Source organism: Lissotriton vulgaris, chromosome 2_1 (assembly GCF_964263255.1).
Source record: "Lissotriton vulgaris chromosome 2_1, aLisVul1.2, whole genome shotgun sequence".
Taxonomy (NCBI): Eukaryota; Metazoa; Chordata; class Amphibia; order Caudata; family Salamandridae; genus Lissotriton; species Lissotriton vulgaris.
In genome coordinates this window covers 62,349,522-62,373,359 of record NC_141687.1, presented here as the reverse complement: position 1 = coordinate 62,373,359, position 23,838 = coordinate 62,349,522, and the positions used below count along the sequence as shown (strand labels likewise).

Genomic DNA, 23,838 nt, shown 5'->3' with positions numbered 1-23,838 from the left:
CCTGAGTGCTGTGCCCCCAGGGATTGAATAGCTATGCAATGCTGTCATGAGCCAGCGTGGAATGAAACAAAGATACCTTGAGCAACTGGATAATTAAGAATGCCAAATAATGAGCTAATAGAATAGTGGCTAGATAGTCATAGAATGCAGGGGAGAAAGAGAGACACCGCAGGCAGTGAAGGTAGACATGAGAGGCTGAGACAGGGACAATAGATGCTTTATAGAACTCTGAGAGGGATGGGTGCAGAGAGAGACAGGCTGGAGCTGCATAGAGGAAAGAGGTACGAAAGGGGGTGGTGATGGACGGAGCATCTGAATCAATCAAACACTCACACCCAGTCAAAACATCTGGGTTTAATCCATCACCGTTCTTTAGCCCACTCTGCCACCCCAGTTCAGACATGGCTATATGCAAATCCAGGCCCGGCTGGTCATAGCGGGCACCGGGCAATCCCCTGGTGCGCCGCAAGGTTGGGGGCCGGTTTTGAGCCCTTTGGGGCCGATTTTGTTACAGGGGCGTTTTTGCAGCATAGCTGCAAAATCGGCTCTGCATCAAAATCGGTTGAAAACCGGCCCTAGCAAAGCCCTCGGCGGCACCTCCAACCCACCACCCCCCCTCCCCATGTGGGGAGGGGGGAGCCGGCCGAGCACTTTGCCAGGGCCGGTTTTTGTTCCCAGTCCGGCCCTGTGCAAATCAGTCTGACCCTGTGCCTCATGGGAACAGTCCAGCCCGAACTGCCAAGCCATGTCTTCCCTGGACCGGAAACAAGCTTCCGAGGACCAGTTTCTGGCATTCCAGCCGTCTTCAGCCCGGCTTGCTTGAATCCAATGGCAAAGTGAGAAAGGGACTCACGTCTGAGCAACCCAGAAACCGGTCCTCGGTGGCAGAGTGGGCTAAAGAACGGTGATGGATTAAACCCAGATCTTTTGACTGGGTGTGAGTGTTTGATTGGTTCAGATGCTCCGTCCATCACCACCCCCTTTTGTACCGCATAGAGGAAAGAGGCAGGGCATGCCCTTGGATGGGAAGTCTGACTGACGACATATATTATTAAAACCTGGCTACAAAGTATGTGACTTAGACTTTGTTTAGAATGCAGGAAAGTGGTGTGAAAGGCTGGATTTGAATTTCTGCATGTATTTCCCACGCTGGCGGCAGAATTAGTGCACCAGGTCGTAATTGAGGTGCCTGTATTTGTGATTGCACTGTTTGTAGAGTTGCTAGACGGGTTTGTATTTCGCATAAAGAAGCATCTGCTGCTGAGCCAGTATTACAGTTGAAAATACATTACATTTTTATTTTTTTAAACAAAGGCATCGCCACCTTGGGGAGTAAAACTAGTAGTACATAAGTCTTCTACAACCCCAAACAGGAAGGCCCAGTGACTGGGTGGGCTAAGATGGAGAATTCCTTTCGGGATGTATCTTTTTGAGCCATTCAGTGTGATGAAACGTGTAAACTGGTCTGTTGGTGCCATGGGTTGCATTTAGATTCACAACATCAACTAAAACAAATGGTAAATGTTAGATGGAGCTGTGGTAGGCAAATCTGCAACCTATGCATGATTTCTTTCACTGAATTATTGCGTTTGTAGTTTATTATTTCCATGAAAAATGCTGGAGTGCAAATCATAGATTTAAAAGGACAACTGTATTGGACACGCTGCTCAAACCACACGTGCTAACTAGCTCTTAATTAACCCATCTCTGCCCATTGTGGAGGACAGTGTAGTGTAGGGATTTACATAGTGCTGCAAAAATCTGGTTGGGGACTAATAGAGCACAGGATATAACAACAGGGCAGACATACTCGCTTAGAGGTGGCAGCAGCAGGCCACGCTGGAGGTTTCAGTCCTTTCACACAGACACACTCACCCTGTCTGGGTCTCTCACGCCTCTTGGATGTGGAACGGTGTCGTTTTGCATTCGGCATCAGAAATAGTGGGTTAGGGGTGCTAGGCTCCCTCCTAAAACATGAATGGAAAAAGGGCCGGCTTTAGTAAAAGTGGTGGAACTACAGACTAGTAACAGCGCACTCGCCATCAGGGACAAGAGAAGGACAGATCCCGAAACGAGTGGAGATATGCCCGAGAAACGAGCAAGGTCTGTTAGCAGCATTGAAAGGGACAGACCGGCAACTCGGAGTCCTTTGCAAGGGTGAAGGCAGTCCTTAAGTGTAACGATCATTTTGTCTTAAAATTATATAAGCTGTTTGTCTTGAGTTTATGGGGAGATCTTATTGCTAGTTGAGGGGTCAAGAAAACTGTGATGGTTATGGATTGGGGGTCTCCTAAAGGGTCTTTTATGCTGGTTAGCGTGTGGCTACCTAGGTCCTAAGCACCTTTTTCTCCCTGCTCCCCAGCACCTGCCCAGTTCCCTCTCAGTTCTGGCTTTATCTTTCCAGCTGGGATGAAGATCCCACAGAAATGGAGCCGGGAGAGCAAGCGAGCTTTACCAGGAGGCTCACATCGAGAGGCGCGGGGAGTGTGGGAGCTGCAGTGTGCTTCCACTGGCACTAAAAGAATACATATGCCACTAGTGAAAGGAACTATGTAGCAGGGGCAGTCCCCAGGAAGGCAATAAAACAGACACAAAGGGGACCAAATGAACACTGTTCACGAAGGAAAGCAATAGAATTTGTAAAGGCAGACCAAGCTACCAATCAGAAAGCGGGAACGTGTTCAAACTCCACAAAGGGATTATAGGATGCATTGCAGAGCAGTGCATGTGCACTGCCGGCTGGCGCTAGGCTTGACCTAAAATGCACTGGTTAAAATATGTCAACAAAAAGTAGGCTTAACAAGAGAAAAAGCTACTTTTTAGAAGAAAAAACTTGCAGATCTCATTTTTTGTGAATGTTTGCCCACAGGTAAAGTTTTCCATTTTTTTCCTTTGGTTGTCATTTTTTAAAACACAGTGCTCAGTGACCACCTCTCTGTCATGCATTTAAACAAAGTGTGATGTCATCGCCTTCCTGTCTTTTATTTACTCTGATCTGAGCGGTGATTGATTGAGGAGGCCTGATGGCGGAAGAAAATAACTGGTCTATCAATGTTGAGGGATTGCCGAAGAATACACCATCAAATAAGAGAATTGGTCTCATCCTTCCAGGGTCATATTTTGTTATAGAAAACACGAAATAGTGTGTATTAACGGAAAAAAATTCTGCACCGAATTAATTTTAATAAAAAATGTAAAACCTTGCCGAACAGAAACACGGCCCTTAATCTCAGACGCCTACATGGCGCATTGGCAAAAGCTCCCTCTTTGACAGAACCGGCGGTGGTCTTATCCCTCGATGCCAAAATGGCATTTGATATGGTTGAATGGCAATATCTCTTTGGGGTTCTCCCACATCTAGGATTTGGCCCTAAATTTTGTGCCTGGGTACGACTCCTATATACGAGTCCTCTAGCCCGAGTGACGGCCAATGGGCACTTGTCGGGTGAAATACCGTTAGCAAGAGGGACACGTCAGGGCTGCCTACTGTCACCACTTCTATTCGCGCTCGTCCTGGAGCCACTGGCGACGCTAGTTCGGAAAGTACCGTCACTAAAAGGTATTCGATGGAAGGAAGGGTGGGAAGATCGAATATCGTTATATGCCGATGACATATTAGTATATCTCACGGACCCAAATCACTTGATACCAGAGCTCCTTCACAACTGCGAAGACTCCGGGGCAATAGCAGGATACACAATAAACTAGTCCAAATCGATACTCTGTGTTGATGGGCCCTGCGCCGCAACTCCCGGCAAGTTGCCCATTGGTGGTGGTAGAAGACTCCTTTAAATACTTAGGAATACATGTCACACAAGATGAAGAAGAATTCCAAGCCAGGAATCTGGCGCCCCCCTTAGAGCGGCTAAGGAGCGATGTAATACATTGGGCATCCTTGCCCCTTACACTCCTCTGTAAAGCAGCATTGTTTAAAATGATGGCCCTGCCCCGGTTTCTCTATGCTCTGGATAATACGCCTTTTAAGGTCCTGCCCCAATACTTTAAGCAAATAGCGGCGCAGGTAACGGTACTTCTCTGGGGTCACCGGCCCGCGCGTATAGCACAAACAAAGCTACACTATAGCTGGTATGACGGCGGGATAGCACTCCCGAACGTCAGCTATATTATTGGGCGACCCACCTCAAAGTCATTAACCAGTGGATCCATGTATCCCAGGATGACCCAGCATGTAGGGCAGACAGGGCGCAATTGGGAGATCAAAATATGTTAGCTGTCCTCTATAACAAGGGACTAACATCAAAACTACAGGGCCCTACATGACATACTGCTACAATATACGCACGCATCACAAACCCGGATGGGTTGGGGAGGGGTTATAACCAAGCTTACTCCGCTGTAGGACACAAAGAAACTGGGCCGACTGAGGACAAGCAAAGGATTCACACAGTGGGACAACATTGGCATCTCCACGGTAGGGAATCTATGGGACAAGGGAACAGTACTACCATTTACCCAACTTCAACTTCAATATGAACTGGGCCCAACTGAGACATATAGGTACACACAGATAAGACACGCACTGATGGCAGTGATTCCACCAGACACAGACGTCCCTGAGGCTGCCCCACTAAAAGACCGGATACTTACTGATTACATGCAAAAAAGCGCTACTTCTCTCACGTATAAGAAATTGATCAATTATTATTAAATCTTTATTTCGGCCAATTGGCCATAAAAGACACACATATATACATACATAAAACAGAGGATCATATCAATATACATACATCAGTTCATTTAAAACAACAAATTTTAAAATGACGTACAGAATTAATTTTCACCAATCACTTTAAAACATCATTCATTTAGCAGCAGAGGTAAGTTTATAAAATAGTCCTACTTAAAGCATCTGACCCAATTTCCTTCGGACAATATACACTGAATAAAGGAACCTACTGACATTGAATACAATAAACTGGGCAGTATTAGTTTTTAAGATCCTATATGCTGTGAGGCAAGATCTAGTTCCTAGGAGTACACACATGGGTTTTAACCATCTTTTCCGAGCTTTCAAATACGCTTTACATATAAACAACATGTGGACCTCGTTCTCCATACACAAAGCTGAGCACATAGGACATCTCCCACTTTTACTATTCAGACATTCCGGTTTTTTCTTTGACCAACGTTCTATATTAGAGTTCAACATAAGATTCCCATACCTGAATTTCAGGTAGAGAGTCTTAGCAACAGGAGGCTCTATTTCGTCCAAAAAGGATTCAAAACAGGGTTCATCTTTGAAGGATAGGAAATCTTTAGTTAAGGTACCAATTCTGCTTTCATGAGCACACCTATTATTCATATAAGACCAGAAGGCTCTCTTTACCATGGATCTAGCAAAAGGTGGTAAATTCTCTGGGTTTTCCCAAAATGAATACAAGCCCAGCATTATGAGCCATTTTTTAATATGCCCAAACCATTGGATGGAATTAAAAGAGTCTAGATTCAATACTTCGCGAAGGCCATTCCTGTAATCTAGCAATTCTGGGGTGGACCAAATCCTTATCCAGAACATTAAAGGTCTTATGATGGTCAGATGATCAGTTCGTTTAAAATTCAGATCAAGCTGGAGGGGAATTATTGGTGTACTAGTGGGAACCCTTACAATTGTTCTCATGAATTTGTTATCCAGGCCTTGAAAGCTCTCCCTGGCCCATGGTCCCCATAGCTCAGCCCCATATAGGGCGGCAGATTGGATTTTGAATTTGAAAAGTTCGAGTACAGGTGTTACACTTTTACTTGTGCTAGTATTCAGTTTACTGATTATTGGTTTGACATTGTGAGCATATGACACCTTACTTTTCTCAATTTGGGCCTTCCATGTTAACTTTGAGTCGAGTACTACCCCCAGATAAGAAAAATTGTCCACAGTTCCTAAAATTTGGCCGTTCAAGGTCAAATTCCCTCTGTCCGGCCTACTAGGATTCAATGCCATACATTTAGTTTTGTCAACGTTTATTTCTAGCCCTTTGATCACACAGTAGCTGCTAAAGGAGTTTAAGAGTGCCTGATCAATTGAGTACTTACAAGACCTTGCTAAGCCCTACCTCCCCAATCGCAGCCTCAGTTCATGCACTGCAGCGATTTTCGCTGTGCCGAGGTTCAAACGGGCTACAATGGGCGGGAGATCCTTTGCCTATTTGGGTCCAACTCTTTGGAACACATTGCCTATTCATATACGCAAGGAAGAAAACTACATGAAATTCAGAAAAAATGTAAAAACCTGGTTGTTCGACAAATAAGTGTCTTTGACTGTTCTCTATTCAGTTGTGTTCTGTGTTTTACTAGTCCGGCGCCGGGAAACCCTTTGTGGGTAGCTGTGCGCATTATAAATGTTATAAAATAAATAAAATAAAATAAAATCTACCAGACCCGACAGTCACATTACGTAGCAGGTGGGTGGCGGACTTAGGTGACATGAGGACTCGGAATGGCAAGACGCCCTGGCTTTGCCCAGAGAGGTAGGGATCCCCGCACGACTGCGTCTTATACAACTCAAGATTTTACATTGAATATATTACACCAGGCTTACCATGCACAAACTGCAGAGAGCACAGCATCCATATTGTCTTAGGGGTTGCGGGGTGGAAGGTTTGTTTATGCATACTATATGGGAATGTGCAGCTTTAGCAGAATATTGGCGACAAATAATGCGAACAATCTCACAGGTAATGACAGTGTCCCTTGTGCCGGAGCTGCGCAGGTGCCTACTGAACATATGGGAACCTAATGATTTAACGCGTTACGGCCAGTTGTGGGTCACATTCGGACTAATGGTGGCAAAACGTAACATTGCGCAAAAATGGGGCGCAGCGGAACTACCCTAGTTAACTATGTGGTGTCGGGATATGGATGTAACAATGATCACGGAAAGGACAGTATATCTCAATCGGAGATGTCCCCGCAAATGGACAAAAATCTGGACAGCATGGAATACCTACCGAGGGAACATTTGCGACCCACCGCTAGAATCAGAAAGTGATAGCTCAGGGGATGAGTAGGGAGGGAGTTGGGGGTTATGGGAGGAACTGAACGGTTGGAGAGAGTGTACTGTATTTTGTACAACTTACCTTTGCCTTTATGAGTGAAAGATGTATGGACCTATGTGACTTAGGTGTATCCTGTGGATTTCTGTATGCTGTCAGCAATGCTGCTCTGTTGATAAGATTAATAAAAACTTTTTTTTAAATTAAAAAGAATTTAAAACCTGCATGGTTGGAGGCCATGGCGTCCTTGCAGCTAGATGGTTGGTGAAAAGTAAAGAGGCAAAATAAACAATTTCTCAAAAATAACAGAAATCAAATTCATATTTACTTTATTTGACAGGAACAACTGGCTTTCTACAATGTACATTGGGATGTTCATTGCCTTGTCCACTATGTGCTATATGAATTCCAGTCTGACCTTTGACCTTGGCTATAAACATGAAGTCTGCAGTACTAGAAAATTAGTTTACCTAAAAAAATACATGGATCATTGTAATATCTTTATATACTTATGTGCATAACTGCCCTATTACATACAGATTGGAGTACGAGCTTGTAATAAGAAAATATTGTAGCATTTAGCATTACAACATTTTATAGGAGAGGTCTGACGCCACCCTGCTGGCATCCATCTTCTCTCACTGAGTCAAAGTTAAGGGGGAGGAAGGGGGGGGGGGGTTCCAGGGTTGGCGTCTGGGGCCCGGATCAGTGTCATGTTAAGCAAGTCACACTTAGTCATTGTATAAAAATATATTCCATATGAATATTCTAAAAGTTTGGCACAAATCTATTCCTCGTCCTCCTGTTTTGGGCTTGGACGCCCCTGGTATAGCCTTTTGCTGGAGAAAAACCACTGAGTGCTTGAAGTATGAAGGGAAGAGCAGAGGAAGGGGTAAAGGACAGTACAATATGGATTTTGTGGAGATTTGAGAGAACACCAGTGATTTGGGCTGAAGAAAGAAGCATGAATATGTTAAAAGAGCAAGTGTGTGTTGCAGTGCAATATAGAATATATACAGAGCTGTACGCACCTGACCAGACCACAGAGCGTTCCAGTGGCCACATTAGGTAAAGGGCTCACTGTCCCTGTTTGTGCCACAGCGCACCTCTAACAAAGTGTGCTGGGCGCAAACAGGGACAGTGCACCACAGTCCAGATACGGTGATGCCTTCCAGTAGGGGGCGGGGGGAGGGAGGAGATGCAGGCTCGTGGCTGTCCCGGGTGCAGCGCATTATTGAAGGGTAGAGCAGCTGTTTGAAGCAGCCACTCAGACTTTCACAGTGCAGGCGGCACACTGCCTGCTTTGTTTACAAGGTGGGGAGCAGAGATCTCCCCAATGCAGGCAGGTGCAGTGGGTGATGTCTAGGAGGTAATTTCCCCCCAATTGCACCCTTTCAAAGGGCAGGCACACTCGGAGTGCACACGACAGTGTGCCCCCTCTTTGTGGGACAGTCTGTGTATCTTCTGACAGCCTCTTTGCCGCTACACTGGCATCCATAATGTGGCACTGTTGCAGAGGCAAACTGTTTCCCTCATTTGCATGGTCCACACCGCTATGCAAATAAGGGAACTCCCCCTCAGAACCGTGCTGGTGCTATTTGTGTTCTGATGTGATCTCTATTCCAGAAGGAGCCGCGCAAGCGTCCACAGACCCTTCTATGATATCAAAGTGCCCTGGGGGCGCAGAAAGCAGGGGCACCCAAGTGGGTGAATGGGATGGAGCAAACATGACCATCTATTACAAAGCACCCCCAAATGTTTATTATGTGGATTTTTCTTGTCATCTCAAGGATCATAGCAAATGCACGGCGGTCTGGTGATAACTTTCTGGTGCGAGTACTTTATCTGATATATTATCTACTGTATAAATGTGTTTGCAACCAACAGCAGGTACCGTAGATGATTTACCTGTGATGTAATGTTCCATATGTTCCTTACTCTCCAGAGTCCATCCACGCTTGGTGAAGAGAAAGAGTACAATCCCTTCCTGCGCACCCACAGCCGGGAGCTCCAGAGTGCGCTGAACCTCCAGCAGTCGACCGACGAGGAGTGGAGTCACTTCCGCGCCAGGGTCTTGGAAGAAGTGCGGCGGAGGAAGGATTTGTTCAAAGGAAGGTAGTACCGGGCCGCACTGGTTGCCAGTCTTCCTCTTCAGGGCCTATCCCAACGGGTAGAGACTGTTTCATACCAGGACGGTGTCTGGTCCCCAAACCGACCTGGTCTCGTGTCCAGGGCCACGTGTCGCATGAACTGTTTGAAGGACTGTAAGCGGCGGGTGTCGAAGACGAGACCATACCATCTACCTTGACCGAAAGCTGTGCAGAGACAGTGTTGAGTTTTTCCTTTAATCGCAACTGTGAAATAGTTTAGCAAATTTCAGCTGTGACGGGCAATACACTGCCCCAGGGATATTGGGGCTGCTGTAGATGGGTGAAATAAATACTAAAATATCAAGAATAAATGTAATCATATTCATGCTTTTTCATTTCTTGTGGATCAAGTGCTTCATACTCTTTTGATATCCTGCTGGTTAACTCAATAAAAGAAATTAGGTTCTAAAGAAACACCTGATCGAAAGATCCCTTCCAGAGCATCTGAAGAAGCCTGCAGAACTCCTGTGACCAGCACCATCATGTACAACTTGCTGGTGGACCTTCTGAAACTGAGTGTCAGGTCTTTGTATCTTGTGTGTCCCCATATCAGGGGAAGGGAGGGGTGTAAATATCTCTGCATCAAGACTAGACTTGAGATAATATGCAGATGAGGGGAGAGATGTTTACACGTAGTCTTCAAGGGCCATCAGTGTACCTTTCAGACCCATGAGTGAGTTTAACTGAGGGATCTCTTGAGAAACCCTCATCTAATGATGTGATGCTAGTTCATTCCAGCTGGCATCCATCTTGAAGTACAGTGTGGCGATAAAACAAAATTGAAACGCACCACCGGGTTACACGTAAGAGACGCCACATCTGCCTCTGCTTGTGCATCTGCTTTGTCAACCAGTGTGAAATTAAAATCTCTTGGGGTGCAGCTGGATTGCCCACGATTGTGAAGATATATATCAAATCACCCACCTGCTATCAGCTTTCTAAACAGATGTTGACCGCAAATGATCAATGTCTTGTTGGATCTAAGAAGAGGCACAAGTGATGCGTTTCGAAGGTGTAGAGAAATGTAATTTGAATACCCTTTGCCTACCAATCTAGACTGGGGGAGCATAGAGGTTCGAGGTAAAAGGGCAGAATTTGCAAAACATAGGCAGGGAGGGCCGGCAAACAGGAATTAGTCACAAAACATACATTGCATATAAAAGGAAATGTGGCAGGGTCATGGGTTGTGAGCAAATCCGAGTGGATTTCTCTATGCAACATAGATGTGTATTCTCTTGTATTTCATACATAGAGTGCATAGTAATGCTCTATGTATTATACTCCCTTTTTACAATTTGAAGACTTTTAAAAAGACTTGCTTAGAGATAGCTAACCCCTCAAACATTGTTCTAGTTGATAGTTTCACATTCATACATGAGATTCATGGTTGCTGCCCATGGAACTAATGATGCTGTTTGTTCACATTTATAAGGAAATCTACTACTCTAAATAAAGTCATTAAGTTGTGTCCAAAACAAAAAATAGAATGAATGTGGGTCCGGGGGGCTGAGACGGTTACTCCCCTCCCCCTGTTAAAAAATAAAACATCTCGCCCACCGCCACAAACAAACTAACTTCAGGTTGCTACTTTATCACCTAGAGTTTATGCAAATACAGCCTCATGAATGGGAATATAATGTGAATGTTCGCTTAGTTGTTGCTCAGAGTTTCTACTACTGATTGTAAGCAGTAGTGGATTGCAAGTCGGTGGGTGCAATGCATTCTTTTAAGGGCCTTAACATGTTCACCGTGGCTTTTCCTCCAGCTGTGCTATGCTGCAGCTATGTGGGTAGTAATTTTTGTCGCATTGAAGGCTCGCTCCCCTTTGATAGCCCAGGTTTGTGAATCTTTTCTATGGATTGATTCTATGTGCACTTCTTCTTGGAAGGGGTTAAAAGAATGGGCGAGGGGCGTGGCCTAACGCCATTCGGGGTGGTTGCTGCTTTCAAGTGTCAGCGCCTCTCTTTCTAAATTGGCCCTGTGGGTTCTTTAAAGATCTCTACACCTGAGTTCTGGGCCTCCCAGAAGCATCTTATGGCCTTGTTGAGTGATGCTCCACACACTCTCTCTCTGTCTTCAAACAGCTGGCGAAGGCGACTCCGCACACGCCCTCTGAGGGGTGGTCTCTGTGTGGTCCACTCTAACCTCTCTGTACTTTGCTGAATGTTTATTTAGTGGCTCCATATTTCTCATCTTCATTATGGGCACAGACCAGCACTAAGAGGAATGAAGGCATTGGTACTGCAGATGATGCAGGCTAATTCTGGTCACATGGAGCTATTAGTCTTTCTCTAGAGCATCTATTTATGCACTTAAAGTCTTCTCAGCATTTTAAATCCTTATTTACTGTTTGTTATCAAGCATTCCTTATGAGAAGAACACTTTAACAATTAGCATCAAACAAACATGTACAATGGATGACGCGTGTTGTGCCCAATATGCTGAATCCGAGAGAAGAATTTGTTACAACTCTTTCTAGTGGGGTGTGTTAGCCTCTAAAAAACGCTTGGCTTTAGTTCTGCAGCATCCCAGAGGAAGGGCTGCTTGACTCTCCTCTTTCATTGGTTCCCCTCCATAAAGGAGATTCCGTAACTGCTGTACTTTCATATCAAGCAATTTAAGCCTTTCCAGCTGTTTTTGCACACACGAGGCGTTTCTACGGTGGACCTGCTGGAAAGGCTCTTTGAATGGATAATCCAGCCACAGACGCCTCACTTTTAGAATAATCCCCAGGGGCCGAACTGGATTCGAAGGTTTTTCAGAGCAGTGTTCACATGCGTGTTTAGGTGGTGCCGAGCGGCTCCACATTGGCTACGCTCTGCCCCTCAAGTGGCAGAGCGCCCCTGCATATAAGCGCCACCCCCCTACACACCGTCAGTGCCCGTCCTTTGTCTCAAACCCAAACAAGGTCCTGATGCTACTAAACTCCAGCGCACCCGGTTCCCCTACAGCCTGACTCAGACAATACACTCCCACTACCTCCGTGTCGTCTTTAGAGGCTCCATCAGCTTTTTGGTTCTGAGCAGAGTTCACCACCAGGGCCCGTAGTTCCCATGACGAGTTGACCTCGTCCTGAGCATGCGGGCGCTGTGCGCGCCCCCCTTCGCCCCAGCACAGCGGGGGAATTACCCCCGCAGAGAAGGGGTTAAAGGCTCCATCAGCTTTTTGGTTCTGAGCAGAGTTCACCACCAGGGCCCGTAGTTCCCATTATTTTCTTTCTTCCTTATCACCCTGCCCCCTCTCTTCAGCACTGGGTAATCCTTGGGCTGCCATACGCATCCCCAAAACATAAACATTAGAGATGGGGCGCACTGACCCTGTTTGCACCACGGTGCACCTTTAAACAGGTGCTCCGGGCTCACACAGAACAGTGTGCCCAATCACAATGAATGCACTACATGTGCCCCCGCGCTATCAGCATTACAGAAGGGGCCACACAGGCTTCTGTGACCCCTTGTGTAATACAATTGTTCCCCAGCGGTGCACAAAGTGGGTGCAAATGCCTGTTGTGTCGCCGGGCCAAAATCTATACTACAGCCCCTGGAGAGGAGTATGGTGATAATGTGGATGATTTACCCCCTCATTATGATGATTATTATGGTGACAGTTTGTACATGGATTTGCAGGAGGCCGGTGCGCTTTACACTTCATACAGGTTTGATCTATCCTCCAGGGCTGCCAATGGAAGAGAGTGCGTCCTTCACTGTGGAAATTAGACGCGCTACTAAGGTCCTGGACCTACGAGTACCTTCTGTGGAAGTTAAGCTAAAACGCCTGCAGGCGTGAAAAGGGTCGAGCAAGAAACTGACGTCAGCTTGCAGGGGTGGCGCTTATATAGCATAACATAACAGGATCCCGCATTGGATTCATTCTTGCTGGGACACAGATGGTGTGACTGATCTACACCCTTCATTATACTACATCGTGACTGGCCACGTGCTGAATTTCCCTCTCCGAGGAGAACTTCAAAATCAACTGACCGACAATAGTCCTCAACTTGTCTGGGACTCCACACAAACCTAACGCTCGCTTTTGTAGAAGACCATAAAATCAACCTAACGGCGTGATTTTCCAACCGAGGTGGGACATCACTAACGCCACAACATATGTGCTCATATCCCCTTTAGTCCTGATGAAGACCCTATACTGAGGAACAAACTGCCCTTACCACAGGGGTCGAAACGTCGACAGTATCTTCTTCAACATACACGCAAAAATTCAATTAGCCATAGATGGCTTCCGTGTAATGTTTACTCAGGGAACCTTGTGATCTATATAAGACTGGAAATGTTCTCAGATTGATGTAGAATTGTTCACAGGACACAATTCCTTTTCTTTGTCCCTTTACCTATTCCAATCACACCCTACCCTACGTGTTTAAACTCTTTTCTTTGACACTCACGGAGCACTAGATCAAGTGATTACTTTATGTACTATGGAGGTGACTACGTTGCATTTGATGAAATGATAAATCTGATATATGTCAAATTAAGTGATAATATTGCAGACAGCTGAATTAAAATTCTGTCGTATAAATTCCTTCAGTCTTGTGTACCACTTTAAGCATTCATTGTGGAAATTGTGCTTTGAAATGTTATGCAGCCGACCACTTTTTTGTAATTATATAGCATAACATAACAGGTATTTGTACAGCGCACCTTCACCCCATCTTGGCGCTGAATAACAGATGTTTATTGTTACCCAACTCAATGGTACTCATCAGATGAATGAAAGGTTTAGTGGACCCACCGGGATTTGAACCTGTGACCATGAGGTTGAACACGGGCCTCTACAGTGGACACATTAGTCCACTGAGCCACCAGACCCGGCTCTGCTCCGTCACTCCTGGTGCAGAGCCGTAAAGCACCACCCAGCGGCACGTTGGGAGCACTCTGAGAAAAAAAACTATAAATCCAGTCTGGCACCAGGTGACTATTCTAAAGGTGATGCATCTCAGCAGGAACCTCAGCAGATGTATCGCTCCTTTCAAGGTAGGCGCAGATCTGGAAGTCAGCAGCAGATACACTCCCCTCCATCGTCTGCAGGCTCTACCACCTCTAGACCCCTGTCCGCCCCCCTCTATGCTTCCATCATTCTGAGGGCGTGAGGGTTTCCCATTTCGTCACCAAATCGATCACAATAGACCGCTTGGTCAACCAGCAGGTCTGCTGGAGCTATGCTCTTTCCTCCCTATCCTTCCCAGCGGATAACCCCCTCCTTCAATAATGCTCACGGACTCAAACCTTGTTGATGGAGGTAGAGATCTGTTCCTTACTGGAAAAAATGTCTATGGAAGCGTTGCCTAATGAGGAGAGGAGCACAGGATTTTATTCTCTTCACTTCCTGGGTCCCAAGAAGGATGCAGGACTATTCTGGATTTGCACCTTCTGAACCTGTTCATTCAGCAAGACAAGTTCAGATTGTTGTCCCTGAGCCAAGTAGTTGTTGGCCTTGAACTCGGGACTTTGGTTGGTGGCGCTGGGTCTCATGTTCTCAGCAGAGATGCTACTTAAAGTTTATCGTGGAATCCAAATAGTTTCAGTATCAGGTCCTTTGCTGCGGAAGTAAAGAGTCCATTTACTTCAGTCCTTGGACAACTAAATGGTGAAAGCGGAGTCTTGATGCTGGTCCAGGAACATCTCCAGGGGACGCCAACTCTTTTCCACGTCCTGGCCTTTACCATCGATGTCCGAAGGCCCCCGCCAAACCACACAAATGCTGACCTTCATTGAGCCAGTACACAACTCAACCCTTACGAAGGCCTTTCCTCCTCTTTAAAGAACCGCTTCTATTCAGGTGATGATTCCGATGTGTTTGACTCCAGCTCGGATCCTGGTCCTACTCCTCATGGCCTCTTGCATCCTGTCAGTGCCTCTTGCTGATGGCCGATGAGGGCCCTCTAGGGCTGACTGACGAGGCAGGGGTTGTAGAGTCACAGAACCCTTTTGGCTCATGGACAGACCTTCCAGGTGGTGCATTAAGATATACGCTGGTAGATGGACCTCTCAATCCCCTGAGGTGTCGCCCTTTCTGCTCCTCTGCCAGGAATCTCAAGAAGCGACTAGAGACAGGGTCTTGCATTAATGTGCCACCAAATCTGCACGAGGGGTGTAGGGCCCTGAACCAGTCCCAGAGAGCTCAGGCATGGGAAGTATGGAAACAAGCATTTGCAATGCAATAGGTCTCGCATTAGGAAAGTTTGAGCTATTGGTATTGTAAATGACAATTTTTTTATTTAGGTTTTGTTTTTGAAAATAGCGAAATTAATAGCTTTGTCATTTACAATGCCAATAGTTATAACTTTCGCAAATGTGACACCTATAGCATTTGTAATGCAATATGTGTTGTATTTACGTGACTTACGTGTATTGATATTACAAATAATAATGGCTTTTAATTTTTTTCCAATAATTAATACTTAAATAAAAGTTATTGTAATTTATAATGGCAGGGGTGGGTGAGGGGTGGGTGCGGGGGGGTGACGGGGTGCGGGGGGGTGACGGGGTGCGGGGGTGTGACGGGGTGCGGGGGTGTGACGGGGTGCGGGGGTGTGACGGGGTGCTGGGGTGTGACGGGGTGAGGGGGTGTGACGGGGTGAGGGGGTGTGACGGTGTGTGGGGGTGTGACGGTGTGTGGGGGTGTGACGGTGTGTGGGGGTGTGACAGTGTGTGGGGGTGTGACGGTGTGAGGGGGTGTGACGGGGTGCGGGGGTGTGACGGGGTGCGGGGGTGTGACGGGGTGCGGGGGTGTGACGGGGTGTGAGGGTGCGGGAGGGTGAGGGTGCGGGAGGGTGAGGGTGCGGGAGGGTGAGGGTGCGGGAGGGTGCAGGAGGGTGAGGGTGCAGGAGGGTGAGGGGGGTGCAGGAGGGTGAGGGGGGTGTGAGGGTGAGGGGGTGTGAGGGTGTGAGAGGGGGAGGAGTGGTGAGGGTCAGAAGTAAATGGTGGCAGGGCAGACATCATAAGACAGAGAGATGAGACTGCGTGGTGACTGCGCTGGTGAGTTTCATAATCAGGAGGGGCAGAGTCAGCACAGTCTGCGAGGGATCAACATGTCTAGAGGCAAAGCATAGCACAACTAGAATTCCCAAAGATTACAGCAGAAAAGGCTACAGTATTAACAACACCTATAGTAGAAACCAAAATTTTGCTCCTTACCTTGGAAATCTAGTTAATGGCAGATGTGTAAGTGACAGATTCACTTTTTTTTTTCCTACCAGATTTTGTTTTTTTCAAGACAGTCGATACATGTATATACTGCTTATTGTTCACGTCATATTTTGCACTTTTTGCACGTATTATACATAAACATTACTCTTCGGCGTTCTTGGCTCAACATTCCCTTGTAACAAAATGTTCCCCCATGGAGTTGCGCTTGAGTGGATATTTGCAATCCCTGTGTGTTATTAGGTTCTCGTGGGTCAGGCTTCCGGTCTCCGTGTGTGTTACAGTGTTGGCCAGATTCAGATTAGGTGTTCTCCTCATCCGCTCCCTTGTTCTAGCGAGGCTGGCTGCGGAGTGCTTGCCCCACTACCATTGTCCTGCCTGCTTTGTCCTGCCGCGAGAGTGCCGCCGCGCTGCCCGCGGCGACCCGGAAGCTCTTGGCCGGCCGGCCAATCCGCTCGCGGCCGACCGGAAGTCCCGCCTCCCGAGGTCCGCGAGCTGCCGGCGCATGGAGCGCCCTGCCGTCCGGTGTAGCCCGGGTCCCCAGGAGGGGGCCGGGGAGAAGGAGGAGTGTGGCGCCTGTTGCGGGGCTCCTCTGACCTGAGGGAGCCCCGATTTAGATGAGGAGACGCGCCATGAGGAGCCCCGCCGGAAGAGCGCAGTTGGTGAGTGGGGCCCAGGGCTGATGTGAAGTGCGTGCGTGCCTGTGTGTATGCCTGGGGGGGTTGGGGGGGGTGAGGGGGGGGGAGTGTGTGCGCGCGTGTGTGCGCGAGGGAATGTGTGTGCGCATGCGTGACTGTGTGTGATTGAGAGAGAATGCGAGGTAGGGGATAGTGTGCCTGTATGTGTGCCGTATGCCTGCGTGTGCATGCGCGCGCCTGTGTGTGTGTGTGTGCGTGCGTGCGTGCATGCAGAGGGGTGGGGGCTGCCTCTGTCTGTGTGTGAGCAAGGGCTTTGCACCGCGCATGCGCAGCTACCAGACGCTCGCTCCCGAGGTGAAATCTGACCTCGTCAAAGCGCGTGTCTGGTAGCTGTCCACATTCCTAAATACGGGCCACAATAGGTCTGAAGCAGACACCTTCAATGCTCACGCATTGAGGGTAGGTCTGCTCGACCTAAAAATTAAACACAAAGTTTCATTTTTCTTTTTTAAATGCATCCCATTTTCCTTTAAGGAAAACGAGCTGCATTTAAAAAAAAACAAAAAAAAAAACCTGCTTTTTTGAAAGGCAGTCACAGACATGGTGGTCTGCTGACCCGCGGCAGGCCACCATCCTTGCGAGTGCTGACTATTCCCAAATTGCGACCTGCCTCATGAATATTGACGAGGAAGGTAATTTGCGACCCCATTAGGAATTTGAAACAGTGACTGAGACACTGTTGTACATTCCATTTTGTGAATCGCAAATCATAGCAAATTGCAACTTACAAAATGGAATGGCCATACATCTGGCCCGGTGTCTCTTGCTGCGGTGCACCTTGACATAGTTAACTCTTCTACAAGTATGTTAGAGGAGAGCCATTCATGCTTTTAATCAGCTTAATTAATCCAGACATGCCCAATTAAACCCCACTACAGACAAATCAGGCATTGTTAATTAAAGCAGAAGGAGGCTAAACAGCTGCTTGCATTACAAGTTTTGTCCCTGTTGCTTCCTCTCGGGCACTAGGGGGAACTTATGGCAAACCTAATGAAGGCTGCCATGCAAGGTTTGCTTTTTCTTACAGCGTTATTTGCAGTGTGAATAATGATAAGAGCTTATATGACAACGCAGGTTAATTTTGTGTGTTTAATTGATATCAATGGTGGTAGGGTATTTCTCTGTCCCTCTTGGTATACCATTAGTACCTACCAACCACCCAAATTCCTAATAGCCCTTTGCCTAATCCCTTTTGTCAATCATCTTTTCTGAGTAAGGCCAAGGTTGGCTTAAAGAGCCACTCCTGTGCTGAGGATCGAGGAGGACCTACATTTCTCCTTCTGTTAGAGTATGTGTGAAACTGCATTAGGCCCTTAAATTATTTTCCCCTTCTGATACTTTCGTTTAAAAAGAATTGTTACTTTATAATGTATCAATTTGGCAGTTGTACCTTTTATTTTAATTTGTGATTTCATTGCCCTAATGTATTCCAAAAAACCCTGTCTTTGTGAGCTTAAGCTAAACTTTCCCCCATTATAAGGTTTCTCAGAGTCCACATATAAGCAAGATATACCCCATATAGTCTCATAGCTCGCAGTGCGATAGGCCTGGAGCTCCACTTCATTAGTTAGGCCATCAATGCTGAAACCAGTCTCAAAGTGTTACTCCATACATTGGGTCTGGACTAACAGTTGGGGTTGGACTATATCTTTTTGGGCGCAGCCTGGACTGTTTTGTATACGTTTGGTCCCTGTAGTAGCACAGTGAGCAGAGGGAAACCAATATATGGGCTGGAATGTGTCCTGGTATATATTACTTGTGACTGTGGTTAAATAAAGCATTCCATTCATCACTTTTTATTTTTCTCATATTACTTTTTTTTTTTTTTTACATGTAAGAGATGTTTATTTACGTTCTTGGTGGAAGGCTAGTAGGACTCTGGTAGTGAGATCCAAGCACTGAAGTTTCCATCGCGACTTGACTGACCTTCAAGGGGTTTAAAAGATGAGTGCAGCCTCACAGTAATGTGAGAAACAGTTACGTCATGCTCCTCAAACCAGCCATTGAGTTGAGTGGTTGGGTTTCCGAGTTAAAAGTCTGCTGCAGACTCTGTATAACAAGAGGATAACAGGGAAACAAAGGTGTCCATCACAGGTATAGTTTAACAGTTTGCGAGGGATGATATAGTGCAGATCCTCGTGTAGGTTCGTGAACTAACCTACCCCATGTCTGGAAACACAAGCTAGGTGATACTTAGACCACTGGTCACCAGAATCCAAGAATGGATATTTTGTGCCCGCTTTGTCACGGTCTGTCACATTCAAAGATTGTGTTCATTACCAGGAATGTAGTTGGATGGGTACCATGAGAAACCTAGCTAGTGTTCCATTCCGCGGCATCGGATGGCAACCTCTCACTCCCCTGAAACTGAATGAAAGCAGATGCAGCACTTACAGCCCAGGACAAAAAAGCACTCAAAGAATCTTGCCATCGTGAATAGACATCCTAGAAAAGAAATTGTGTTCGTAAGTTTTGAGGACTGACAATGCTTCATCTTAAGCATTGTTTCAGTGCGCATTGTCCTTTCTGTTGAGTTACAGATTTAGCTGTGAACGCTTAACCGCCAATCATGAGTTGGCTCATGTGTGCACTTTTGTAACATGGTCTTATGATTTTCACTATTCTCTTTTTTCATTGCCATTGCACTGCATCATTATTTCCTCTGTTACACAATCCACGCCTGGGTCTTAAAATCATTTCCCTGCCCCATACTTTGAATTTAATAAACATTTTGCAATACAGCCATTACATCTTTTATTTTCAATCATGTTTGCATTGCATCGAGAGTGCCGCCGCGCTGCCCGCGGCGACCCGGAAGCTCTTGGCCGGCGGGCCAATCCGCTCGCGGCCGACCGGAAGTCCTGCCTCCCGAGGTCCGCGAGCTGCCGGCGCATGGAGCGCCCTGCCGTCCGGTGTAGCCCGGGTCCCCAGGAGGGGGCCGGGGAGAAGGAGGAGTGTGGCGCCTGTTGCGGGGCTCCTCTGACCTGAGGGAGCCCCGATTTAGATGAGGAGACGCGCCGTGAGGAGCCCCGCCGGAAGAGCGCAGTTGGTGAGTGGGGCCCAGGGCTGATGTGAAGTGCGTGCGTGCCTGTGTGTATGCCTGGGGGGGTGGGTGAGGGGGGGAGTGTGTGCGCGTGTGTGTGTGTGCGCGCATGCGTGACTGTGTGTGATTGAGAGAGAATGCGAGGTAGGGGATAGTGTGCCTGTATGTGTGCCTGTATGTGTGCCGTATGCCTGCGTGTGCATGCGCGCGCCTGTGTGTGTGTGTGTGTGCGTGTGTGCGTGCATGCAGAGGGGTGGGGGCTGCCTCTGTCTGTGTGTGAGCAAGGGCTTTGCACCGCGCATGCGCAGCTACCAGACGCTCGCTCCCGAGGTGAAATCTGACCTCGTCAAAGCGCGCGTCTGGTAGCTGTCCACATTCCTAAATACGGGCCACAATAGGTCTGAAGCAGACACCTTCAATGCTCACGCATTGAGGGTAGGTCTGCTCGACCTAAAAACGAATTTGGAGCCTGGCACAGGTAGTCCTGGTTGCTTAACTTCTAGATTGGAGTGAACATTCCTGGCAAAGAAGGTTGAGGTAGTATATACACATTTCACATGCACCTTGTAGGTGCCTGGCAGTGCCCCTTGTTCCATATTATTTTTCCTTCTTTTCTTCCTTATGGGTCTCCTGCATGTTCCTTGGTCCTGTGCATGTTCTTTAGCCTTCACAGCATCTTCACTATCTGCACTTACTTGCTCCTTGGCTTCCAGGATATGCTCTTCCCATCTTTTACAGTTCTTTGGTCACATCAGCAAAACTGAGCCCCTTCTCTTTGGTGTTCTGGGGTCCTCTCTGGATTCCGTGCACGACTTGAGCTCATTACTGTCTTCCTGTGCCAGACGAGAGCTAAGCCGCAAGTGCACAGATTTGTGTTTTAAATGCTTCTTTGTCTTATTGAAGAAACGTTTCCTAAAACTATTGCTCGTTGTTCTGGATTCGTCAAGGTAACCGAGCATTGGCTCCGTGAAGGGCAGAAGTTGCTGTTGACGTTTTCCCAATGACTCTCTTGGGGGAATATATAATACATTGTGCCCCAAGGGTGCAATGGGCATGTGTGCCATCTGTATTACACAATGGTATTACAGACACTTGTGCGTCCCCTTCTGTAACACTGATGACCCTGGTGCACCTGTACGCCCAGAACTATCACAAGAGGCTGTTCCATCATCTGCATGCGGGCGTAGCCCCAAGCAAATAAAGGAATCACTTTCGCATTGCCCCATATTAAGGAAGTGGGCGCAGAGGCCAATGTGCCCCTGCTAAGGAGCACTGAAAGCGCACCATAAAAAGTTCGCAGACTTTGAGTGTGCCTCCGAAAATCAGCCCTCTGGAGGTATGAGAGGGGATCCTATGGAGCCCTCGGACATCCCCCTGGAGGAGGGGCAGTCAGTCAGTGCACCTGCCTGCAAGGGGATCACTCTCCAGTCTTCAAAGTGCAGGTGGCATGCCGCCTGCTCAGTGCAGCAAGGAGGGGCTTTGAAGCAGCTGCTCTGTATTTCACTTGAATGCACGGCCCCCAGGGCAGCACGAGTTTACGGCCCTGAGAGCAGCGCCTTCCCTGTTTGCGCTCCGCTCACCTATTTAACCCCTCCCATGCTCATGACGGAGCCGCTCCGTCATGAGCATCGGCTGAGCTGTGCTCATGATGGAGCGGTTCCGTCATGGCCCTGCCGCTGCGCCTGCGCGGCGCTGATTTTGCGCCTGCGCGGCGCGTTCTATTGAGCGCGCGGGGCCATGACGGAACCACTCCGTCACGAGCACAGCTCAACCGCGGCTCGTGACGGAGCGGCTCCGTCACGAGCATGCGGCTGCCGCTCCCTCCCACCCCCCTAGCGCTGCGGCAGAATTGCCGCCGCAGCGAAGGGGTTAAAGGCCCGCTATAACGCAAACAGGGAAAGTGTGCCGTATGCATATTATGGCCCCTGGTTTCTTACCCTTTCCCTGATGGTTTCATAGGTTCCCAAATAAGATGTTGTTGTTCAGTATCTTGACTGGAAGTGGTGAACGTCGTTGAATGTCTGCCGCATTCATGGCCCCTTATTCAGCCTCATTATGGATTTTGCCGACAATCTGCTAAAAGTAATGACACAAACAATTTCAAAATTAATTAGAGATTGCTCATCAACAGCGATTGTTCCTGCTGTTATGAATGAATGAATAAATAAATCAACGTCCGTGTAGAAACAGGAATTGCGATGGGAGTTACTGATGCCTTAGCACCACCAGACATGCTTTCCAGGGAACCTCTATCACTCCATGTCAGTTACATTTCCTAGCCAGAGCCCAGATGTTTCCTGTCAATACCCTGCACCCCCCACCCCCACCCCATAGCATTCATTCTTTCCTCTTTAACTCAAGGTGCTTTGATTTTGCCACACCTCTCTTACTAAAAGAAAGCTGTGGCCCAGTAATTAGAAGAAAAAAAATATTATTAAACAATTTGAAGCAGTGTTTGGGCATCAGACAGACACAAACACCAAGACATGAAAATCAAGATTTAGTTATGTATATTAGTAGATTTCAACTCTGGATTCTTTGTAGACTGGCGAAGTGGCCATGGCTGCTTGTTATCAAGGGCAGAAGGAAGAGTTAAAAGGTGCCCTGTCTGTTGTTGTAAATCTTCTTGTTTCTTTAGCAGATCTTATAAAATGTGTCAATGAAGAAACTCTTTGTGAAGAAAAGAAAAGATGGCGTAAGGATGGGCTCTGTCTCTTATTTTGATGGATGGGGCTCATTGTAAGAAAATGGCCCACTCTGTAAGGAAATGAGAACGCTCAACCTCCAAGGACAGATGTGGTTGAGCTTAAAGGCTTAAGTGTATCTAAGTCATCTGTCATTTGTACATGAAGGTAGTGTTAACAATGAGCCACGGATCCATCCGAATCAATGCCTTAATTGAGTCTGACAGCCATGATCAAAAATGGGGTGACCCAAAATGGTACTGGACCTGGGTACAGTTCGGTATCAAAACTGGTTCTCCATGACTTGAGAGTGCTGGATAGTTCACATGATGTTTGGCATCTATTGCTGATTACCACGACTACCCTGATCTCATGGGTAAGTCCCTGATAGAGCCTACTAATACAGGTTGGAGTAGATTATCGTTTTTAACCTATGCACAACCCTGACACCCTACCATTTATACCTAGGAGCCTGACACCACACTGGTACTGAGGTTGCCCAACCGTCCTGAAGAAGACCCGCAGGCTGAGGCACCCACTAACCCCTAGGCAATAAGTCTGGTCAAAACGTCGACACGCCCCCAAAAACCTTCTTGGATCGCTTATAGCCCTAATCATTGAAAGCGTGCTACAGATGTAACCTGACTTTGATAACATTAGTGTTAAAAATACTATGTGTAAAATACTAAAATGCGACCAAGAAATCGCTGGCTGGAATCAGTGGACCAGTTATTGTGTTCCTTTGTTCCCTTTTTAAAAAGTCACCAACCTCTGCTCTTTTCACTCACTCTTTTTAAATCTTGAGCACTTCTCCTTTTGTATGTTCTTAGGAGCATCCTCCTTATGTACCAAAAGTGTCATATACTATTTTGAACTTTCAAATGTTTGTTGAGAATACGGTGAATTAAAATGTGGCCATTCACCTTTATACATTATTTTTGGTTATTGCATTTTTAGTTCAAATGTTTATATCAAATATTGTGAGCAAGTGCTAGAAAGCTCTAAAAAAGAAACTAATGATTATGCCAAGAGCAGAGTATCGCGAGGCGCGCCCTTAGGACCCGGCAAATCCGGGCCCCGCCCAGCAGTCATT

The 23,838-nt window shown here is 47.1% G+C and overlaps 1 protein-coding gene across 1 annotated transcript in view; it reads left to right on the top strand.

The window, feature by feature from the left end:
- Positions 1–9,468, top strand: part of PNKD (PNKD metallo-beta-lactamase domain containing) — a 278,177-nt gene extending 268,709 nt beyond the window's left edge. The window contains exon 9 of the mRNA XM_086954467.1: positions 8,953–9,468. Within this exon, the coding sequence (XP_086810593.1) occupies positions 8,953–9,126 (174 nt within the window). The 3' untranslated portion in view covers positions 9,127–9,468. The remainder of the gene's footprint in view (positions 1–8,952) is intronic.
- Positions 9,469–23,838: the final 14,370 nt, after the last annotated feature.